This window comes from Lepisma saccharinum, chromosome 1 (assembly GCF_977018435.1).
Source record: "Lepisma saccharinum chromosome 1, izLepSacc3.1, whole genome shotgun sequence".
Taxonomy (NCBI): Eukaryota; Metazoa; Arthropoda; class Insecta; order Zygentoma; family Lepismatidae; genus Lepisma; species Lepisma saccharinum.
The window spans coordinates 103,513,360-103,537,502 of NC_139229.1; the positions used below are offsets into that span (position 1 = coordinate 103,513,360).

Here is a 24,143-nt window from a genome sequence, read left to right on the forward strand (position 1 = left end):
GCAACATTTTTTATTAAATTTTGGACTCACAAAGATATTTTTTCTACGTTTAACTTATTATTTTACAACTTTATGTTAATTTTTACCAAAATAACACTATTTATACTATTCAGGCAACATTTTTTTATTAAATTTTGGATTCACAAAGACATTTTTTCAATTTTTAATTTATTATTTTACAACTTTATGTTAATTTTTACCAAAATAACACTATTTATACTATTCAGGCAACATTTTTTCATTAATTTTGGACTCACAAAGACATTTTTTTTCAACGTTTAACTTATTATTTTACAACTTTATATTAATTTTTTACCAAAATAACACTATTTGTACTATTCAGGCAACATTTTTTCATTAAATTTTGGACTCACAAAGACATTTTTTCAACTTTTAACTTATTATTTTACAACTTTAAGTTAATTTTTTACCAAAATAACACTATTTGTACTATTCAAGCAACATTTTTTATTAAATTTTGGACTCACAAAGACATTTTTTTTCTACGTTTAATTTATTATTTACAAGTTTATGCCTATTTTTTTACTCAAATAACACAATTCTATCTGTTCAGGAAAGACTTTTAGTTACATTTTCGACACACAAAGTGTGTGTTCTCAACTTCTATCTGTTTATTTCACAAGTGTAGGCTTATTATTACCAAAATAACACAATTCAATCTGTTCAGGAAAGACTTTTATTTACATTTTCGACACACTAAGTGTGTGTTCTCAACTTCTATCTGTTTATTAGGCTTATTATTACTCAAATAACATTATTTATACTATTCAGGCAACATTTTTTTATTAAATTTTGGACTCAGAAAGATATTTTTACAACTTTTTAACTTATTATTTTACAAGTTTATACCTATTTTTAACCTAAATAACACTATTTACACTATTCAGGAAAGACTTTTAGTTACATTTTCGGCACACAAAGTGTGTGTTCTCAACTTTTATTTGTTTATTTCTCAAGTTTAGCCTAATATTTACTCAAATAGCACGATTTGATCGTGTCTTTTATTACATTTTGGACACACACACACACACACACACACACACAGAGAGAGAGAGAGAGAGAGAGAGAGAGAGAGAGAGAGAGAGAGATTTTTTTCCAAGTTTACAGGATTATTCTCCACGTTTACTCAAATAACACAATTCAAATGTGTTTTGAATTAAATTTTGTACACACGAAGTGTGTTTCGTCAAGTTTTACCCTTTATTTTTCAATTTTATGCTTATTTTACCAAAGTAAGACCTCTTAGTCTATTCAAGAAAGAGTTTTCAATTATATTTTGGATGCAAAAGTATGTTCTGGCAAGTTCTACCCTTTTATTTTACAAGTTTAGGCTTATTATTACTCAAATAACAACGAAAGTTTGTTTATTTTAGAGTTTGCTGAGTATTTTGTTACTGTTGTACTAGGTAAAAGTTTTCTAAATATATCAGATAGGGCTCTGTATATTTTTGTTTTTGCTATTTTGGAGATGATGCGATGAGATCAGCACCACTCTTCATCTGCTTTTTTATTTTATGTACCCTAATATTATTTTGAGGCTTAGTGAATTCTAGAGCCTATTTATGCAGGAGAGAGGGCTTGAAAATTTTGATCTCAGATAACCCACAACTATTTGTCAGAGTATTTTAAAGGATATTTTATACTTATTATGGGCCACTAGAATATCTAAGCTTGCTTAATTTTAATGCCTGTAACGCTGTTATTGTATTTCTAGCTAAGGCTTACTGGATAAAGTACACGAAATGTTTAACATTTCGACTATTTGCCAAATTTTTTGTGTAACGAAAATTATTGTATGTCTATAAAGACTGAAATCCTTTTACCGAGGGGTCCACAACTGGACGCTTACCAACATTGTTTTTTTTTTAAAAAAAATATAACCATTTATCAATATATTGACAATTCACAGGACAAGACGAAGTTCACAGACGACTGACTATATGAACTATAGGCCCACTTGCTAAACTTTATTTCTATGCTAGAAGAATAATTTAGCCTTATAGCCTTTTTCAAGGTATTTTTGAAGTATTACTGGCTTTTTTGGGTGCATCAACATTTGGGTTATTTCCACTTGGTTTATTATACGAGGCTACAATCACTATCTGAACACTGAAATTCTCTGATTGAAACTAAAAGCTTAGGCTGTAACTAGGGACTTAGTATGTATATCGACAATTTATAGGACAACACGAACTTTACAAAGGATTATAGGTGACGTAGGCCCACACGCCAGAGCCCTGTTAATGTGCAAGAAGCATTTACAGCTAATATTACGAGGAAATGAGGTTGATTTTTTACTGTTTCACAAGAATGCTACCTTTTATGCACCCAATATTTGCTTTTTCAAGTAACTACATGTACCAGAAGCACTTACAGGTCAACTCTAACTAGACTTCGACTTATTTTATATCAGGTGCTAAATTTATAAAGAACTATGATTGTGTATATTTCTGAGGAAGTACGCAAAAGCAGATTACCCGATTAAAGTATCTGAAAAACAGATTTTTCTATGTAAGTATATTTTTATTGACTGGATTATTTAACAGATCAAACAGGAAGACTGCAAAATTCATTAAATGTAGTTCTATAGTATAGGTGGTTTCAGAGATATGAAAAGAACAAATATAAGATTTCGCTTTTTTTGCTTCTGAGGCTAATCGCGACGCTAAGGGTAAATGGCGAGGAAATGTAACGGAGGAGAAACAGTCCCAAAAGTTATGGGCTGCATGTAAGTTAATACCACAGAGATATTACAGTAGGTGTAGGTTCTATCACCAGAACTTTTCTATCATAATAATACTGGTTATGCTGTACTGTTAGCTAAAGATGCTGATATTTGAGAAACTTAAAAGCTTATTTGCAAAATTTTAGATAAATAATAATCTGTTAGACTGTAAACATATTTTATATCCACTCTGCAAAAGATCCGATGACAAAATTTAAAAATTGTTATCGCCCAGACAGGGACTCGAACCCTGGACAGATAGGTTAAAAGCCTAACGCTATACCAACTAAGCTATCTGGGCACAAGGTATTATTTTTTTGAAAAGTTAGTTATGTTAAGAAATATATTGAAACATTTGAGAACACTTTTGGTCTGATTCGACAGAGACGGAGACAACATTTCCAAATTTTTACAGACTGGGTGTATTTTTCCACTGTAGAGGCCTTCACTATATGTAATTCGAAACGCTAAAGTTCAGCTAGCTTCCAAATTGAGGTAAAGATTGTGTTTGGCGAGATTAACAAGTTACAATTATATCCAGCTAAAACTCTCAGATTTACTGTACTAGCCAAGGTTTAGTAACATTTTCTTCACTTTAGCACAAATACCAAAGAAATAGGTATATTTTATTTATAATTTGACAAAATGTACTAGTATTTAATTCACAAAGTTAGGTAAAAAACAGTATTTAAATATTGTTACTGCCTTCAAACTTTATGTTATTTAGCCACTAACAACTGGTTTACACTGTTTGGCATCCTTTAAATAGGAAAAGAAGGAATTTTTTGTTTAGTATTTTTACTACTTTATATTTATTTAAGAAAACAATTCTACAGTTTAACTTAATTTTAACAAATTGTTACTAATTTATATATCAAAGTTATGTTATTTAGAGTGTATGAAGTCGTATAAAGTTAATATTTGTACTTATCAGTTCAACTAACAATTATATTTTACACACAAAAGATAATGTTTACAGTTAAATTACTTGAATCAGAGAATAATATTTTACAGTAATTGATTCATTCAGCACTAGTCAGTACTTTTATGCATCAGAAAGTTTTTTTAATTTTCTATTACACATGCTATTTTGGGCTATTTTTAAAATGTATTTCTAGGGCAATCTGGTTTAATTTTCTGCTTATAATGCAAAGTTGACAGTTTTCGCACAATGGATTGTACATTTGTTATATTCTCTACTTACAATCCAAATATTATGCTTATTTAATGTATAACTAACTAACTCTCTAGCCTTCTTAAACCCGAAGGTTCATGGCTGCAGCAACATATGCCTTTCATCTGTTTCTGTCTTGAGCAAGATCTATATACTCCTTTCCTTCCCTACCAATTTCCTTTAGGTCCATCTCTACATTATCCCTCCATCTTTGTTTTGGTCTTTCTATTGGTCTTTTACCATCAGGTTTCCCAACAAGAATTCTGTATACTCTTCTTTCCTCTTCCATTTGTACCACATGATCTACACACCTAAGTCTTTTTGATTTAATCATTCTAATAATATCTGGACATGAATACAAATTATGTAGTTCTAAATTATGTAACCTTCTCCACTCATCTGTCTCCTCATCTGTTTTAGGCCCAAATATTTTCCTAAGGATTTTATTTTTAAATACTCTCAATTTATGTTCCTTTTTCAATGTAATGGACCAGGTTTATTTACTGTCCCGGGTTCGATCCCCGGCCGGTTCAAATCCGGGAACTTTTCTAACGATGGAAGCGGCCCCGGTGCCCACCCAGCGTCGAATAACATGGGTACCTGGGGGAAACCCTGGGGGGTAAAGGCGGTCAGGGGCGTGATGCTGATCACATCACCCCCACTCACGACCGGATCAAGAAAGTGTGGGGCGTTACCCCCACACCCCCTATACGCCTTCATGGCGTGGTGCTAAGCACAGGGGAGCACTTTACCTTTTTTTTATTTACTGTATTTAACTTTTATTTTTGTAATTAACAAAACTTAAAAGCTTATACTGTAGTTATTATATATTTTTTCTATCAGCTTATTTTGAAATTAATATTATTAGGTATAGTCTTTGATTTATAACTATATTGCTTTTTTATCAATTTATCTAAGAGTACACGCACACAAACACATGTGTACACACTTTTATGTAAATAGATATGCCTTTTTTCAATATTTTAGTATGAAGATTGCACTTTAGCTATTTAAGCAAGGGCAGGAAAGGTAGGATTTCTGAGAATTTGTTGCAGGATTTTGTTGTCCAAGTATAGATGAGAACTGAGCTGGGAGACTGTTTTGAACCTGTTCATGAGAGTTTGCATGTGAACTGTATGAAAATTGAGCACTATTGACTGTGCATGCTTCTAAGTTTTGCTGTTATTTCACATCAACTCTGTGAGACTGTAGACAGTTTTCCCATTTCAATTAGTTTTTATTGATTGTATTTGTATATGTTTTGGGGACTTAGCAGTTTTATGTTATGAGGCACTTTGTTGTAGAATATTTTTACCGGATTGTTTTGAGATATTGAGTGTCTGCTGTTTTACTTGTAATTATTTTCCTTCTTGTGTTGTGTATTTGACTATATTTTGTCCAAGTTCGTAGTATTTAGAATAATTGTTATTGACTTGTAGATGTAGGGAGTAATAATCCTTTGCAAGATGCCCTATACTTTAGTCTGAACATTATTCTTAGTGTTCACTTTTGAAGCCTTAGTATTCTGGTAGTATTATTAATGTAGAGGTAAATTAGGCTGAAATGTAGGCATTTTTCTGATAAATTATACTCACTTAGTTGTTTCAGCAGGTAGAAGTTGCATGATGGTTTACAGCTGATGATGTTAATTTGCTCTTCTTATGTACTACGTATGATGTAGCTTACTTGAGTAATTGAAATTTTCTACTGAAAAAAGGATTGCTTGGCTATTTTATTCCTATGTTGTTGAGTTTGTCCATAAGCAAGCCATGTTTTTACTCTATCCTATGCCTTGGAAGAATCTACATATATTGTGTTTGCAGTTTTATGTTTCTCTAAGGTTTCAGCTATGTAGTTTTTTAAACTGTGCTATGTGTGTGACTATTGATTTCTCTTTCTGGATGCCATGTTGGTTTCTGTGTATTCCTCTTGCTGCTTGAATCTGACTTAGGTTGTTTGCTTTTCTTCTTAGATCTTTATTTCTTTATGTTCAGAATTTTATATTTTTTAATATTTTTTTACATAAAAAAATTCAAAGTACATTGTTAAAGTCAAAGTGTGTTAAAATTCAATTTTTCAAAGTTAAAGTTTTAAAAATACAATTTTCTAAAATTAAAAGTTATAATAGTATATTTTTGTTAGTAGAAGTTTTTATACTAGGCAAATTATTTTGTTGTTAATGTAAAATTTGTTAGTTAATGTAAAATTAAAGTAATTAAAAATCAATTTTTCAAAGTTAAAGTTTTAAAAATACAATTTTCTAAAATTAAAAGTTATAATAGTACATTTTTGTTAGTAGAAGTTTTTATACTAGAGTAAATTCTTTTGTTGTTAAAGTAAAATATGTTAGTTAATGTAAAATTAAAGTAATTAAAATTCAAAGAAATAAAAAATACTGAACATAAAGAAATAAAGATCTAAGAAGAAAAGCAAACAACCTAAGTCAGATTCAAGCAGCAAGAGGAATACACAGAAACCAACATGGGATAGAGAAAGAGAAATCAATAGTCACACCCATAGCACAGTTTAAAAAACTACATAGCTGAAACCTTAGAGAAACATAAAACTGCAAACACAATATATGTAGATTCTTCCAAGGCATAGGATAGAGTAAAAACATGGCTTGCTTATGGACAAACTCAACAACATAGGAATAAAATAGCCAAGCAATCCTTTTTTCAGTAGAAAATTTCAATTACTCAAGTAAGCTACATCATACGTAGTACATAAGAAGAGCAAATTAACATCATCAGCTGTAAACCATCATGCAACTTCTACCTGCTGAAACAACTAAGTGAGTATAATTTATCAGAAAAATGCCTACATTTCAGCCTAATTTACCTCTACATTAATAATACTACCAGAATACTAAGGCTTCAAAAGTGAACACTAAGAATAATGTTCAGACTAAAGTATAGGGCATCTTGCAAAGGATTATTACTCCCTACATCTACAAGTCAATAACAATTATTCTAAATACTACGAACTTGGACAAAATATAGTCAAATACACAACACAAGAAGGAAAATAATTACAAGTAAAACAGCAGACACTCAATATCTCAAAACAATCCGGTAAAAATATTCTACAACAAAGTGCCTCATAACATAAAACTGCTAAGTCCCCAAAACATATACAAATACAATCAATAAAAACTAATTGAAATGGGAAAACTGTCTACAGTCTCACAGAGTTGATGTGAAATAACAGCAAAACTTAGAAGCATGCACAGTCAATAGTGCTCAATTTTCATACAGTTCACATGCAAACTCTCATGAACAGGTTCAAAACAGTCTCCCAGCTCAGTTCTCATCTATACTTGGACAACAAAATCCTGCAACAAATTCTCAGAAATCCTACCTTTCCTGCCCTTGCTTAAATAGCTAAAGTGCAATCTTCATACTAAAATATTGAAAAAAGGCATATCTATTTACATAAAAGTGTGTACACATGTGTTTGTGTGCGTGTACTCTTAGATAAATTGATAAAAAAGCAATATAGTTATAAATCAAAGACTATACCTAATAATATTAATTTCAAAATAAGCTGATAGAAAAAATATATAATAACTACAGTATAAGCTTTTAAGTTTTGTTAATTACAAAAATAAAAGTTAAATACAGTAAATAAACCTGGTCCATTACATTGAAAAAGGAACATAAATTGAGAGTATTTAAAAATAAAATCCTTAGGAAAATATTTGGGCCTAAAACAGATGAGGAGACAGATGAGTGGAGAAGGTTACATAATTTAGAACTACATAATTTGTATTCATGTCCAGATATTATTAGAATGATTAAATCAAAAAGACTTAGGTGTCTAGATCATGTGGTACAAATGGAAGAGGAAAGAAGAGTATACAGAATTCTTGTTGGGAGACCTGATGGTAAAAGACCAATAGAAAGACCAAAACAAAGATGGAGGGATAATGTAGAGATGGACCTAAAGGAAATTGGTAGGGAAGGAAAGGAGTATATAGATCTTGCTCAAGACAGAAACAGATGAAAGGCATATGTTGCTGCAGCCATGAACCTTCGGGTTTAAGAAGGCTAGAGAGTTAGTTAGTTATACATTAAATAAGCATAATATTTGGATTGTAAGTAGAGAATATAACAAATGTACAATCCATTGTGCGAAAACTGTCAACTTTGCATTATAAGCAGAAAATTAAACCAGATTGCCCTAGAAATACATTTTAAAAATAGCCCAAAATAGCATGTGTAATAGAAAATTAAAAAAACTTTCTGATGCATAAAAGTACTGACTAGTGCTGAATGAATCAATTACTGTAAAATATTATTCTCTGATTCAAGTAATTTAACTGTAAACATTATCTTTTGTGTGTAAAATATAATTGTTAGTTGAACTGATAAGTACAAATATTAACTTTATACGACTTCATACACTCTAAATAACATAACTTTGATATATAAATTAGTAACAATTTGTTAAAATTAAGTTAAACTGTAGAATTGTTTTCTTAAATAAATATAAAGTAGTAAAAATACTAAACAAAAAATTCCTTCTTTTCCTATTTAAAGGATGCCAAACAGTGTAAACCAGTTGTTAGTGGCTAAATAACATAAAGTTTGAAGGCAGTAACAATATTTAAATACTGTTTTTTACCTAACTTTGTGAATTAAATACTAGTACATTTTGTCAAATTATAAATAAAATATACCTATTTCTTTGGTATTTGTGCTAAAGTGAAGAAAATGTTACTAAACCTTGGCTAGTACAGTAAATCTGAGAGTTTTAGCTGGATATAATTGTAACTTGTTAATCTCGCCAAACACAATCTTTACCTCAATTTGGAAGCTAGCTGAACTTTAGCGTTTCGAATTACATATAGTGAAGGCCTCTACAGTGGAAAAATACACCCAGTCTGTAAAAATTTGGAAATGTTGTCTCCGTCTCTGTCGAATCAGACCAAAAGTGTTCTCAAATGTTTCAATATATTTCTTAACATAACTAACTTTTCAAAAAAATAATACCTTGTGCCCAGATAGCTTAGTTGGTATAGCGTTAGGCTTTTAACCTATCTGTCCAGGGTTCGAGTCCCTGTCTGGGCGATAACAATTTTTAAATTTTGTCATCGGATCTTTTGCAGAGTGGATATAAAATATGTTTACAGTCTAACAGATTATTATTTATCTAAAATTTTGCAAATAAGCTTTTAAGTTTCTCAAATATCAGCATCTTTAGCTAACAGTACAGCATAACCAGTATTATTATGATAGAAAAGTTCTGGTGATAGAACCTACACCTACTGTAATATCTCTGTGGTATTAACTTACATGCAGCCCATAACTTTTGGGACTGTTTCTCCTCCGTTACATTTCCTCGCCATTTACCCTTAGCGTCGCGATTAGCCTCAGAAGCAAAAAAAGCGAAATCTTATATTTGTTCTTTTCATATCTCTGAAACCACCTATACTATAGAACTACATTTAATGAATTTTGCAGTCTTCCTGTTTGATCTGTTAAATAATCCAGTCAATAAAAATATACTTACATAGAAAAATCTGTTTTTCAGATACTTTAATCGGGTAATCTGCTTTTGCGTACTTCCTCAGAAATATACACAATCATAGTTCTTTATAAATTTAGCACCTGATATAAAATAAGTCGAAGTCTAGTTAGAGTTGACCTGTAAGTGCTTCTGGTACATGTAGTTACTTGAAAAAGCAAATATTGGGTGCATAAAAGGTAGCATTCTTGTGAAACAGTAAAAAATCAACCTCATTTCCTCGTAATATTAGCTGTAAATGCTTCTTGCACATTAACAGGGCTCTGGCGTGTGGGCCTACGTCACCTATAATCCTTTGTAAAGTTCGTGTTGTCCTATAAATTGTCGATATACATACTAAGTCCCTAGTTACAGCCTAAGCTTTTAGTTTCAATCAGAGAATTTCAGTGTTCAGATAGTGATTGTAGCCTCGTATAATAAACCAAGTGGAAATAACCCAAATGTTGATGCACCCAAAAAAACCAGTAATACTTCAAAAATACCTTGAAAAAGGCTATAAGGCTAAATTATTCTTCTAGCATAGAAATAAAGTTTAGCAAGTGGGCCTATAGTTCATATAGTCAGTCGTCTGTGAACTTCGTCTTGTCCTGTGAATTGTCAATATATTGATAAATGGTTATATTTTTTTTAAAAAAAAAACAATGTTGGTAAGCGTCCAGTTGTGGACCCCTCGGTAAAAGGATTTCAGTCTTTATAGACATACAATAATTTTCGTTACACAAAAAATTTGGCAAATAGTCGAAATGTTAAACATTTCGTGTACTTTATCCAGTAAGCCTTAGCTAGAAATACAATAACAGCGTTACAGGCATTAAAATTAAGCAAGCTTAGATATTCTAGTGGCCCATAATAAGTATAAAATATCCTTTAAAATACTCTGACAAATAGTTGTGGGTTATCTGAGATCAAAATTTTCAAGCCCTCTCTCCTGCATAAATAGGCTCTAGAATTCACTAAGCCTCAAAATAATATTAGGGTACATAAAATAAAAAAGCAGATGAAGAGTGGTGCTGATCTCATCGCATCATCTCCAAAATAGCAAAAACAAAAATATACAGAGCCCTATCTGATATATTTAGAAAACTTTTACCTAGTACAACAGTAACAAAATACTCAGCAAACTCTAAAATAAACAAACTTTCGTTGTTATTTGAGTAATAATAAGCCTAAACTTGTAAAATAAAAGGGTAGAACTTGCCAAAACATACTTTTGCATCCAAAATATAATTGAAAGCTCTTTCTTGAATAGACTAAGAGGTCTTACTTTGGTAAAATAAGCATAAAATTGAAAAATAAAGGGTAAAACTTGACGAAACACACTTCGTGTGTACAAAATTTAATTCAAAACACATTTGAATTGTGTTATTTGAGTAAACGTGGAGAATAATCCTGTAAACTTGGAAAAAATATCTCTCTCTCTCTCTCTCTCTCTCTCTCTCTCTCTCTCTCTCTGTGTGTGTGTGTGTGTGTGTGTGTGTGTCCAAAATGTAATAAAAGACACGATCAAATCGTGCTATTTGAGTAAATATTAGGCTAAACTTGAGAAATAAACAAATAAAAGTTGAGAACACACACTTTGTGTGCCGAAAATGTAACTAAAAGTCTTTCCTGAATAGTGTAAATAGTGTTATTTAGGTTAAAAATAGGTATAAACTTGTAAAATAATAAGTTAAAAAGTTGTAAAAATATCTTTCTGAGTCCAAAATTTAATAAAAAAATGTTGCCTGAATAGTATAAATAATGTTATTTGAGTAATAATAAGCCTAATAAACAGATAGAAGTTGAGAACACACACTTAGTGTGTCGAAAATGTAAATAAAAGTCTTTCCTGAACAGATTGAATTGTGTTATTTTGGTAATAATAAGCCTACACTTGTGAAATAAACAGATAGAAGTTGAGAACACACACTTTGTGTGTCGAAAATGTAACTAAAAGTCTTTCCTGAACAGATAGAATTGTGTTATTTGAGTAAAAAAATAGGCATAAACTTGTAAATAATAAATTAAACGTAGAAAAAAAATGTCTTTGTGAGTCCAAAATTTAATAAAAAATGTTGCTTGAATAGTACAAATAGTGTTATTTTGGTAAAAAATTAACTTAAAGTTGTAAAATAATAAGTTAAAAGTTGAAAAAATGTCTTTGTGAGTCCAAAATTTAATGAAAAAATGTTGCCTGAATAGTACAAATAGTGTTATTTTGGTAAAAAATTAATATAAAGTTGTAAAATAATAAGTTAAACGTTGAAAAAAAAATGTCTTTGTGAGTCCAAAATTAATGAAAAAATGTTGCCTGAATAGTATAAATAGTGTTATTTTGGTAAAAATTAACATAAAGTTGTAAAATAATAAATTAAAAATTGAAAAAATGTCTTTGTGAATCCAAAATTTAATAAAAAAATGTTGCCTGAATAGTATAAATAGTGTTATTTTGGTAAAAATTAACATAAAGTTGTAAAATAATAAATTAAAAATTGAAAAAATGTCTTTGTGAATCCAAAATTTAATAAAAAATGTTGCTTGAATAGTACAAAGGGTGTTATTTTTGTAAAAATAAGGATAAGCTGTGAAAATGTTTGACATAAAGTCAAAGTTTGGTAAAAAATAAACTCAAAATTAAGTTAAATAGCACACAGTAACATACATTTACTACCTAAATCAATAATCAAAGGGTGCTAGGTTCGTTACCCCGTGATAAAAGCAAATGGTGAAAACTGTAGGCCCCGTCCCTAATAGCTCTCCCTTCTTCATAGTACAGATAAAAATACCCTGCGCTAAAGCGTCCTGTGCCTTGGAGGCAAACCTGAGCGGAATATTAATTGGCGGCGGAAACCGGTTCTACAAGCGAAGCATAGCTTCAGAGATTTGACCCTTGCTGATCATTCTCAGACATTCTTTGTTGTCTGGTTGAATCCCTCCCCTGCCCTACAGTATTGCATAGCTTCCTGTTCTTGCGTACTGGTTAACCTTGAAAAAAACCGGTTCTGATTGGTCAATCGGGTTCTTTGTTTGTTCTGACGTTGTGACGTCATTTGACCTTGACCGCACACTCCCCAAACTCCTTTCTAGTCTACCTTCACCGCCGAGTCGAGATTCGGAGACAGTATTCTGTCTAGCGTGTGAAACCACCGTGTTTCATAACATACATTATTACATAGTACTAATTAATAATATTACATATCGCGGGTTCGAGTACCGGGACCGTCTTCTTTTGTACCATTAACACCGTTTATAGCGGTTCATAAACCATAAACTCTTATTTTCAATACTATAAACATTAATATTATCGATTTATACATTACATACTTTGCAGTAATGAATATAAAACCATATGCATAGCATTTAGTACCTCTAATTACCTTCTATATACATATTTTTCATAAAATAAATAAATATATATTCATAAAAGTTATAAACATGCAAATACATAAATGTAAAGTATTCTAAGTACTTGCAAATGAATTCTAAGTACGTGCAAATTAATTAAAACCCGTGCAAATTAGTTATAAGTACGTGCAAATTAATTGCGAATATTAAATAGCGACCGACGTTGGCGGGGATCAATACTACTCAAATGGATTCAGTATAGGGCTTGAAAAAGTTGGCGAAAATTCACGATTGGAAACGGCGGCTCGTGTTTCATTTGTGACTTACAACTTTCTACCGATTTCATTTCATAAAATGTCCATTTGCTAAATCGCGGAGGATAAAGAATTAAAGATGAAAAGAATAGGATGTACCGAGATGTGATTGTAAAAGCTTGTCCTTCATCGTCATACTTCCTTTGAAACAAATTCGTTGGAGAAGTACAAATAAGATATAACTTTAAAAAATGTATCCCTTCAAAATATCTTCCACTGAATTCGATTTATCTGTCTCCCAAGGACGAGCGTTTAGAGATGATGCTAGATTTTACCCTTATTTGAATTTGAATTTTGGGTGCGTCAGCACTAAGGCTATTTTGCACCCGTCAATTTCTACGGGGTCCAGCCCCTTATCGTTACAAATAACAACTCGAACGTTGCAGAACTAAAATCATAAAATATTAAAATCTTCTGACTTTCGTTAAAAGCTGAGGCTGTAAAGGGGCACTCAGCACACATAAGCACAAAAGAACAGGACAATACAAACAAAATTATACTGGCCATGGGGCCAGTCGCCAGAGCCTCGTTAGTCTTCAGTCCAGGGTGTACTAACGTGGAAGCAGTGGCGTATCCTGGTTTTAACTAGTGGGTAATCTCCGACACTTGATTCATCCACCCACTCCTGAAGTCTCCCTGCAAATTTACCTCAACATCCATATAGGATTTATGAATATATGTGATAACAATGTTACCTTATTGTTGCGACCACTGTCGAATAATTGTTGTGATTGCACTTGCAGTTAATCTACGTTTAGAATTTCAAATAATAAAACAAGAAAATATAATAAATCTATAAGAAAAAAACTGTAACAAAGAATATGAAAGGAATGCGGTAGTGAAATAAAAACCCTCAATATTAATTGAAGTCTAAAATTCAAGTTACCCCAGTGTCCAGTTACTCGTGCATTCCCGATTTTTGTTTCTATACATGGAAGTTTAAGTTCAAGACCTGTGTACAAGAGATGTTACTGGCCTACCTACATTAACTATTTCCAATTTCTCCGGAAAAGATCCCGTTCCAAATATTTTCACACGCAAATATTGTTTTATATCCATTGCCTTTAACTTCAGTAAACACAGCACTAGCACAAATACTAAACCACTAACAGCTAAACAAATATTACATTTTCGAATCGCTAATAGGAACAACAGCACAAAGCCACCTACAACACGCATTCAATTCCCTGCGCCAATCTTCTATTGTGGTTCCTTACTCCTTGACTCAGAATTAAATTCCCTATGGATGCTGAAAAATTCCCTTTCCCAGCTTTAAATTCCCTGCGATCCGCAAGGTTCTATAAGTTGGAATCATTGCTTTTTTTGTTTATATATTTTATTCATACATCTTTTATCTTTATGATCATTATTAATCTAAAGCGGGGGAAAAACAACTTAAATTAACTAATTTATGTGTACGTATATATATATATATATATATATATATATATATATATATATATATATATATATATATATATATGTATTTCTGATAGCTTTGCCTTTTAAAAATTATTCATTTCTGTGAAAGAAGTACTGGTTTTGAAGGCTACAAAGAAAGTAATCACGCATCTTAAAATACAAAAATGAAAAAAGTAAGCATATAGTTTAATTATTTCATTAATCGATTGATTAAATTGTTATTTGACGTCGCTTTTCTGCCACTTTTGGCTAATCACTACGAGTGATGATATGAAATTGATGAAGGGACATTTACCAAGAACACCCAGGCCGGTATTCGAACCCTGTAGCTCTGGCATCGTAGGGAGCTGTGCTAACACTCCGCAATGGAGGTCGGTGTAATTTCTTGAATTTCTAGTTCAAATTTTAATTTATTTAATTAACTTCATTTTCAATATTAAAGTTTTTTTCCCTCTGTTGAAATAGCAGAGATCATTAAGACAGAAGCAAATGTAAAATGAGAATTAACATAGAATTGGTTCGCAAATGTTGTTCAGATTTCCCTGTTTCTCGCGCATTTTCAGATGTATTTTCTCTACTTTCTTTTTCAGTACGCAATTTGTGAACCCAGAATTCTGTTTTTTCCCGAGAAATTTCCCTGTCGTAAACAACACAGCTTCTGCGATACAAAGGCCATCGGGGAAGAATGGCAGAAGAGGGTGCCACTGCCAGCCGAGGGAATGGCAAAGGCTCTGGGGTAGAGAGTGCGACCGATGGACTCTCTCCAGAAGAAGCTTACCCTTGCCACGGAATAACCGCGCCTGAGAAGCAGTGTTTCCTTCCCCTCCCGTCAAGGGATTTAAAGGGAGCCGGTGGAATCTCACCCTGACGTCACCAGATTCCACCAGCTGGAGAAAAAGCCTGACGGACATTCCGCGGCAAACGGTTGAAAACATTTGCGCGCTGGAAGCAAAGATATATGTGACAAAGATTGGTTCGGAAGAATATTGTGAAGAAATAAAAAAACAACTTTTTAAACAATTATAGCCGGGTCATCTCCGATTACCTAGGTGACCCAGAGTATACGCCGCTGCGTGGAAGTGAGGTTGACATTTGGGTGTACTATGTGGAAGGTCACCCCTTACACCCCTAGATTTTACCCTTATGCCAAACACAGGGTGCCAGTAGCGTACGCAGAATTTCATCAAAGGGGGGGGATTTCTAAAACATTCTCCAAATTCACATTACCATGGTTTTATTATACTTTAATTAATTAATAAAGTTCATAATTAATTAAATAATTAATCTAATAATTAATTAATTAGTTTAATTACTACTAATAATACTACTAATGCAGCTGCTGTTACTAATGAAAGCAGTAGAACAAAATTATTTACTAGTCATTCGATTTTTAACAAATTCCAGGAGCATTTTTTGTTTCTTTGCTAAAAAATAATTGTCTAGTCAACGGTTTTTTGTGTATGATAGGCGAGACATTTTAAGTGTGAAGAAATTCCATAAAAACAACCAGATATATTAAAATAAATTGAAATAATCAAAGTATGGAACTCATCCAAGGGGCCGCGGTGGTCTAGTCGGTAAGGTGTCTGACATGACAACCACACGGGAGATCGTCGTTCCGTCGTTCGATTCCCAGAATTCCACCTGAAAGCAACCCTGTGAGATAGAGGCTGCCAGAGCGTGGTGCTGATCACATCACCTCCAAAATGGCCGAGATCGAGAATGTATGGGGCCCCACCCCTACATGTTCCTTCATGGCACGGTGCTATTTGCACGGGAAAATTAACATTACCTTTACCTATGGAACTCACCCAGGATGATGAGGCGCGATGTGGAGTAATGCTACTAAATTTCAGTAAGTCCATTCTTGCGTTCAAAAGTAAGTTTAAAGACATTCCAACACATTTATCACTTCTAGGTGATTCACAAAGCACTTCTTCAACATTATTTAGTGATGTGGATGTAGATTCAGCATCACATGATACTTTACAAGCAGATGCGAAATCAGTACCGGGAAGAATGTTCGCAAATAACGTCGACACACTACGACGAAGCAAGAAATTTTCACAATTCTCGCGAGTCGCTGCATATTTTTTTTGCAAAAAAATAGCAAAATTGAACTTCACGGTGCTTAGATTGTTTAGACATATCAACGCATCCCAAAAGACACTGTAAAGATTTATGAGAAATGTGCCAATAACGCTCTCAAAATCCATCATGCACATGCATGATGCACAATAATTCACATCTGGATTGTCTCGCTGTTCTTACCAACAAAACATTTTACGATAATTACGCTTATTGTCGTTCGAATTCAGAAATTCAAATGTGCCGTGTAAACAATGAGAAAGCGGACAGGTGACTGCGTATTCATGTCGGCCTAGCCTTTGTCTGCATTAGCCGCTTAAAACGAACCAAGAATTTTCTTTAGATAATTCTTTGTTCACAGAAAAGAAAGTACATGTTTATTGAACATACTCTTCTTTCTCTTTTAAATCATAGTTGCCCTCATATTTTATTTTCAATAATTCGCGTTTATTTTCAAGGTATTCAATATTAAAGATGCGTGTGTTTGGAATGTTGTGCTTTTCTGCACGGGAATAATAATTGAAATTATTATTATTATTATTATCATTAGTAGTAGTAGTAGTATTAGTGGTGGTGGTGGTAGTAGTAGTAGTAGTATTGTCGCAGATCTTTGACTGATAAATTGGTCATTTTAATTTTTCCCACAGCATTTTTTATTTCAAAAGCTCAAGGGGGGTTTAAACCCGGTAACCCCTCCTTGCGTACGCCACTGCAGGGTGCTATGTGCCAACGAAGTTCAAATTTAGAACCATAATGCTAGGGTTGGCATCACTGAACGAGGAAGCGACTGCTTCTTCCTCGCTTGACCATATAACTGAGCAAACCCCTTCCACTCCCTTCATAACACCTCATCCATCCCGCTGTATGTGGAAGATCGAGGTTCCTCAGCGGCAGGGAAGACTGTCGTCTTTGGCTGGAAGCTGGAGCAAGCAAGTGATAGCGAACAGTAGGGAACCTGGTCAAGTGCATGCACATTGCGCACTTAACTTTTAATTAACATTAAACTCCTAAAAAGTAGAGAACTGGAAATAAGTATAAATGAACTGTAGGAAGTTCCTCACTACCTACATGGAGAAATCGCCCGATACCGGCGGTAGCAGAGCTAGCTCCTGGTAGGGTCTTCCATGCTGGGCAGGCTGGGGGAGGGGGGAGGGAGAAGCCAGACTAAGAAGCAACCGATCGGCCTTCCAGGATTGCTGGGGAAAGACTGTGCTGCCTTGCACAGAGGTGTTTCATTACCCAAAGGCTAGGAGAGGGAAACTCTGATGTATAGAGCGACCACAAGGAAAAAAATCTTGGATGAAAAGTCCCCGTGCAGCTTTCCCTTCTTTCATTCTGCTTGGGCCATAAGGAAGCATGCTCCACTCTCCCCCTCCCCTCCTTGCGGGAGTATAGTGCACAGGAGTTACGGGTTTGTGCAGGTTTCTTTGCTTGTGGTTCCACTATAAAACTAGCGGTAGGATGGACTCTGGAACTATGAAAAGCAACCATCTTAGGGGACGGATACCCCGAAATCAAAGAAATAAAATGTTTCGAAACCCCAACACAAGCCTTGGAACGATGGAAACAACCGAAGACGAAACAAGCACAGAAAAATGGACTACGAATTTGGTACATGCAACATTCGAACTCTCCTGAAATCTGGAGCATTGGAGACACTAGCAAAGCAACTCCTAGCTTACAGAGTGAAGATAGCTGCCATTCAAGAGACAAGATGGAGTGGCAAAGAGGAAATCTGAGACACAAGATCACATACAATATTTAGTAGTGGCAAATCAATAGACCGGAAAGAAGGTGGTGTTGGTGTTGTCTTTATAGTGGATGCATCAATAAGAAATAGTATCTTGAAATTTACCCAAGTATATAGCAGGTTAGCCTCTCTAAGAGTGAAAACAAAACTGTACAACATGACAATTACAAATGACTATGTTCCAACTGAGTACAAGAATGAAATGACAACAGACCAGTTACTATGAACTTGAACAACTTTATGACTCTATACCATCTAATGATGCAAAAATGATTATGGGTGACCTAAATGCACAAATAGGAATGGAAGAACCTTACCAAGGCACAATTGGTTTACACAGTCTACATAAAGAATGCAATGACAATGGCCAACGGCTTATAGACTTTCCAACAAGTAAGAATATGGTAGTCAGCTCTACACTCTTTCCACACAAGAAAATACAGGGTCGACCAAAAGTCCCCTACCACCCCTTGTAAAAATCGTTTTAGTGGAAATTGATGAATACCAACCATGTGTGACCACATTAGGCCTAGGGGGAAGTCATAAGGTGGGGGTGCCCTTGATGGTGCCCATCTTGAAAGCCGCCATCTTGGATACAAGTCCAGTTTTGTAAATGGGAAGGTAGGCATTGTCACCAGATGGATCAACACTGAATCAAATATATCATGTACTAATAGAAAAGTGATGGGCATCAAACATAATAGATGTAAGAACATACAGAGGTGCCATTTGTGGCTCAGACCATTTCTTAGTTAAAGCCACCCTAAGATGCCGTATAATGAAAGCTAGAGCAGATGGTGTTTCTAAAGCTCGAGAACTCAGCATTGATAAACTTCAAGATGAAGAGAATAGTAAACAGTTCAGATCATCAATATCAGCTAAACTACAAAGCGAAGAAGATCACCCTACAGAAGACATAGAGGATAAATGGGAGTCAATGAAGAATAAGGTCAAGACAGTAGCTAAGGAAGTTCTTGGAACAGGCATTAAGAACAACAAAAAATCATGGTTTGGTGAAGATTGCAAGGAAATCGTTGAATTGAGAAATAGAGCATACCATGCATATTTGAGTCGTCCAACAAGAAGGAAAAAGCAAGATCTAGATAGATGGAATAAAGAAGTACACACAATATGCTGGAAAAAGAAAAGGAAGTATATAACAGAGAAAATAATTCATATTGGAGAACAATTTAAGTCCAACAATACATATATGGCATATAAAGATGTAAGATCAATCAAAGAAGAATTTAAAACCAGAACAAACTGTTGTAAAGATAAGGACAGGCTACTTCTGGGAGATAAGGAAACAATCAAACATAGATGGAAAGAGTATTTTTCTAGAGTACTAAATTCAGCACAGTCAATGAATGCTCACAAAGAATTTGAATTTGAATTTTATTTGCTTCCGTTGACCCTTGATTAACTCTTTCGCTGCGGTCGTCGCATTTATGCACAGCACGCCAGGTGCCTTGCTCTGCAGAAGTCGCATTATTGCGAGTTCATACTTCCACTCGCTGCGGGTGTCGCATTTCCGCAGTACGTCGCTTTTAGTAGCCTTCAGACATCTGTAAATACTATTTGGAACTATTTGAACTTATAGTTTTGTTTATATCCGTATGATGTCGCTAATTATGCCCCCGTTTAGAATACGAGCATTGAGTGCTCTGACATGTCAGTTTCAAATGCATGTTCGTATGTAAACAACATGGTTTCGTCAAGTCGTCAACACTTGTCTGATAATGATGTTACTCACCTGTTGAATCAGAAGGTGAATTAAATTGTGACGATAATAGCGACAGTTTTTATGAGACTTCAATTGGTGACAGTGATTGTGTAGTGTCTGTCCGTCCGTAACATCATGGAGCAGACTGCAAAGCAGCATTGATCTAGGTGCGGGAAGTTCGATACAGGCAAGTGCTAAGTTACTTGGTGACAGTACAGTATTTAGCACACCATTTTCTTTTTTTTATCAAATATTTCCCCCGCTCAGCATTTGAACACAAAGCAGAACAAACTGAAGTTTTCACCACCTGTATCTTGATACTACTTACAAATTTCCACACCGCTCCACCACTCTGTGTCATCCCGTGTTTTGAGAAATACCATACCATCAGGGACTACAGAATGGTTTGCCAGTGCAAGGAATGACTTTTGTAATTTCTCTATAACATATTTTGCAATGTAATTTTTTAAAATTATTCTTTCTAAAAGGTTTTTTCAAAATTTCAAAATATTTCAAAATTTTTCAAAATATCATACCACCAGGGACTACAGAATGGTATTCCAGTGCAAGAATGAATTTTGTAAGTTCTCTCTCATATATAACGCAATGTAATTGTGAAAACTATTTGTTTATAAAAAAAATATTTTTTCAAATTTAATTACGCAGCCAAGGGATATTGTGTGCCAGAGAATTCCGCAGCAAAAGAGTTAAAAGGGCATGGAAAACCTCAAGATACATAATGAAATAATGATTAGTTTAGTACATCATAACAAAAAAGAAGAAACATTGTGTAGTACATTACATCACTACACCAAAGTAAAAATTGAAAAATACACTTCATTACACTACAATAAAAATAAAAACACATTATCATTGTTGCATGATTGAAATAAGAATACAATTAAAATACATATTGTTTAGTACATTGGCCTTGTATTGTCTTGTTCCATGAATTCTCTGATAGTGTAGAGAGTTCTCTCTGTCAAATATTTTTTTATTGTTTGTATTTGTTTATTTTTTGGAGATAACAGTTTTATGTCATGAGGCAGCTGATTGTAGAATATTTTCCTGGCATTCATTGGTGATTGTTTTGAGATACTGAGTCTGTGTTGGTTCTGGTAATAATTATGCTACCCAATAATGTAAAATATACAGTTTTTTGGAAACATGTTTATTCTTTGTTTACGTATTGATATATTTATTTTATTTGCAGATTCAATGTCAAAGCAACATGAAGAAACTGTTACTTCTTGGTACAATACACTGTGCATTTTGTTTGGGAGCAATGATTATAAAGAATATGGAGAAACAAACAACAAATTTTGAAAAACTGATCAAAGTTCTAATACTTGATTATCTTGACAACGGACCTTGGGTTATGTTTGTTCAAGAATCACACACATTATTGCAAAATATCATGTATACATTTGATTTAACCTTTATGCATGAAGAGAAAATGTATTCACATTATTCTTTTCTTCAAGGTATGAATATTGGTTGTAATACCATTGTTCTTTCAATATCAAATGTGAATGAAGCATTTACTTCCATTCGCAATGCCACAAAACTGTCAATTCAGCGAAATGTGAGGAAGTTTATTGTAGTCAACAATGGTAACAATGCAGATTTGGATGCCTTGGTGAAAGAAGAATGGATGTCTCTCTTTCCCTACATTTACGTTGTTACCAAAAGTTCAAACTTAAAGGATGCCAATAACTATTTCATATTATCTTACACTCTACAAAATAACCTCGTGGCAGGAAAGTTAGAAGTGGTTACTCAGTGGAAGAATGGTGAACTTGTAAGAGAAAACTCGAAAAGTGACAAAATCTTCGACATTCAGGGAAAATATATGAATTTACTCATGTATGATTATAGTCCTTACACAGTAGTGCGTGACGACTTCTATGATGGATTCGAGTACAAAATAATGGTACAGTTTTCAAGAAAGTACAACTTCACATGGAAAGTCAATTTGAAAGATTGGATGTTAGATACTATAGAGAACAATGATTCAATCCCTATTTATCTGGCTAGGCTGTCAAGTGGAAAGTACAAGTCAATTGCAGTGGGGTTATTCCTGACTGAACTGAGAAGTAAATATGCTGACATTAGTATACCTTACATGCAATCCAGTGTGAATTTTCTGACTCCAAGACCTCAACGTGTGTTCAACTTATGGTCGATATTTACCCCCTTCAAGCCATCCATTTGGCTGGCTACATTTGTCTTTGTTTTATCATCCTCGATCATACTGTGGTCATTTTCTGCAGTTGCACACAAATTGAAAGTTTCTTACTTGGGAAACAAGTATTTGGAATATAACTATTCCCTCATACATTCTATTGGAATAATTGTAGGCATTTCCCTTCCAACCACCAAATTTTCAGTCATAAGGCACTTACGAACATGGCTGTTTGTGACCTCCTTACTGATTATCACTGCTTACCAGTGCAACCTTGCCTCTTTCCTCACATTCCCAGTGTATGGAAGTCCGATTGACACCTTGGATCAGTTTCTGCATGCTGGTTTGCAGTGGGGAACCCCGGTGGAAAACTGGATAAGGATATTTGAAGAATCCACCGATTCTACAGTGAAAGAAATTAGCAAGAGGTACTTGTTACTGAAGAACGTTGAAGAACTTAACAGGCTAGTTGGTGAAGGTCAAATAGGAATAGTTGCAGAGAAGCTAGATTCAGGAAGGGTGTGCACAGTCTTCTTTCTCCAGCCTAAAGGGCTTCTGAAACTGTACTTGATGAAAGAGAATGTGGTGGCTTTTCGTGTTGGTGTCCTGTTTGAAAGAGGGTCCCCATTGGTAGGTATTTTCAATAGGTTTCTGAGCAGTTTTATTGACTCTGGAGTGATAACTTACTGGGCCAAGCAGACATCAGACAAGTATCTAGCAAAAGAATACCTCTCGGTTTTGTACTATAATAATGAACACACCAACGAATTCCGTCCTCTTTTCTTGGATGATATCACTGGTGCATTTCTATTACTTAGTATAGGCCATTCTTTATCTCTCATAGTGTACCTTCTTGAAGCTTTAGGCAAGAATATTTCAAATTTTTTGATTCGACATTGATGAATTGGGTATTATTCAGTGCATTCAAACTTGAGACTGAAAACTAAACAATCGTAATGATAATTACTCATCACAGCAAATTTGCACAAAAAAAAAAATGTTCTAATCTGGTAAGTGAGCAAATTTTTGTGAAAAATCACCAAAGCTGAAAACAACTGTCATATCGTCACAACAATGCCAAACCACAAGTGTGCTAAAATCTTACTTTTGAGATAAGAGCATTTTAATATTCAAGGTCTTGGAAATAAACAAGTTTTTACATTTGGATAAATGTTGTCATCCGTAAAATATGTACCTACTTACTTGGCTGCGTATTAGTTCAAGTAAGTTAGCATAGGACTCTATCAACAAAAAATAGTCAGAAACTGTACAAGGTGAAAAACTCAAAATTTGTACATTCATGGTTTCGGAATTGGTATAACATGTAAATATTGCATCAGTCCATTTGTTCATGGCAACTAGAGGTATCTCTGAAACTATTATAACTTCAGATATATTTGGTGAACTGCAACCTAACAAAATAACTTATTTTTAAAATTTAAAACAATAAATGTATTATAATACTTAGTGTTTTTTCTTTGTGCTTGTGGTACATAATACATATTTGTTTTTCACATATTTTGACTACTTAAGAATTTTCACATTCACAGCGAGGATGCTGAGACAGGTTTTAAGCTGGTCACAGGTTAATTTATGTTTCTTCTTCTTCTTTTCTTATCCATTGAATACCTTTCTCTTGTGACATTTCTTTTGGTTTTGTAACTGAAGTGAAAGCTTGTTTCAAGTCCACTTTGTGTTCAGATAGGCTAATTTGGACTTAACCTACAGTTTAAAGTTAAATCTGAAACACCGACTGGGAATTGAACCAGGGACCTCACCGATCGGTCAGTGCCGAGACCATGGTAGTGGCCTGCAATGCTTAACAGAATAAGTTATTTCTCAATCAAATCGATATATCACTTTGAAATATATGTATATTCCATTTAAA

General features: G+C 33.8%; 1 protein-coding gene across 1 annotated transcript; it reads left to right on the forward strand.

Annotated features, from left to right (window-relative positions):
* Window positions 1–19,125: 19,125 nt before the first annotated feature.
* LOC145984773 (glutamate receptor ionotropic, kainate 3-like) lies at window positions 19,126–23,155 on the forward strand. The gene is made up of 2 exons (XM_083118230.1): window positions 19,126–19,360; window positions 21,555–23,155. Exons 1-2 carry the CDS (start codon window positions 19,126–19,128, stop codon window positions 23,153–23,155), a joined length of 1,836 nt encoding a protein of 611 aa, XP_082974356.1.
* The last annotated feature ends 988 nt before the right edge of the window (window positions 23,156–24,143 follow it).

Coding starts and splice junctions, on each gene's coding strand:
- LOC145984773 (XM_083118230.1), top strand. CDS start 19,126: ATGAAAGCTAGAGCAGATGGTGTTTCTAAAGCTCGAGAACTCAGCATT. Junction 19,361..21,554: donor CAACAAAAAATCATGGTTTG/GTGAAGATTGCA, acceptor CTTTTCTTCAAG/GTATGAATATTGGTTGTAAT.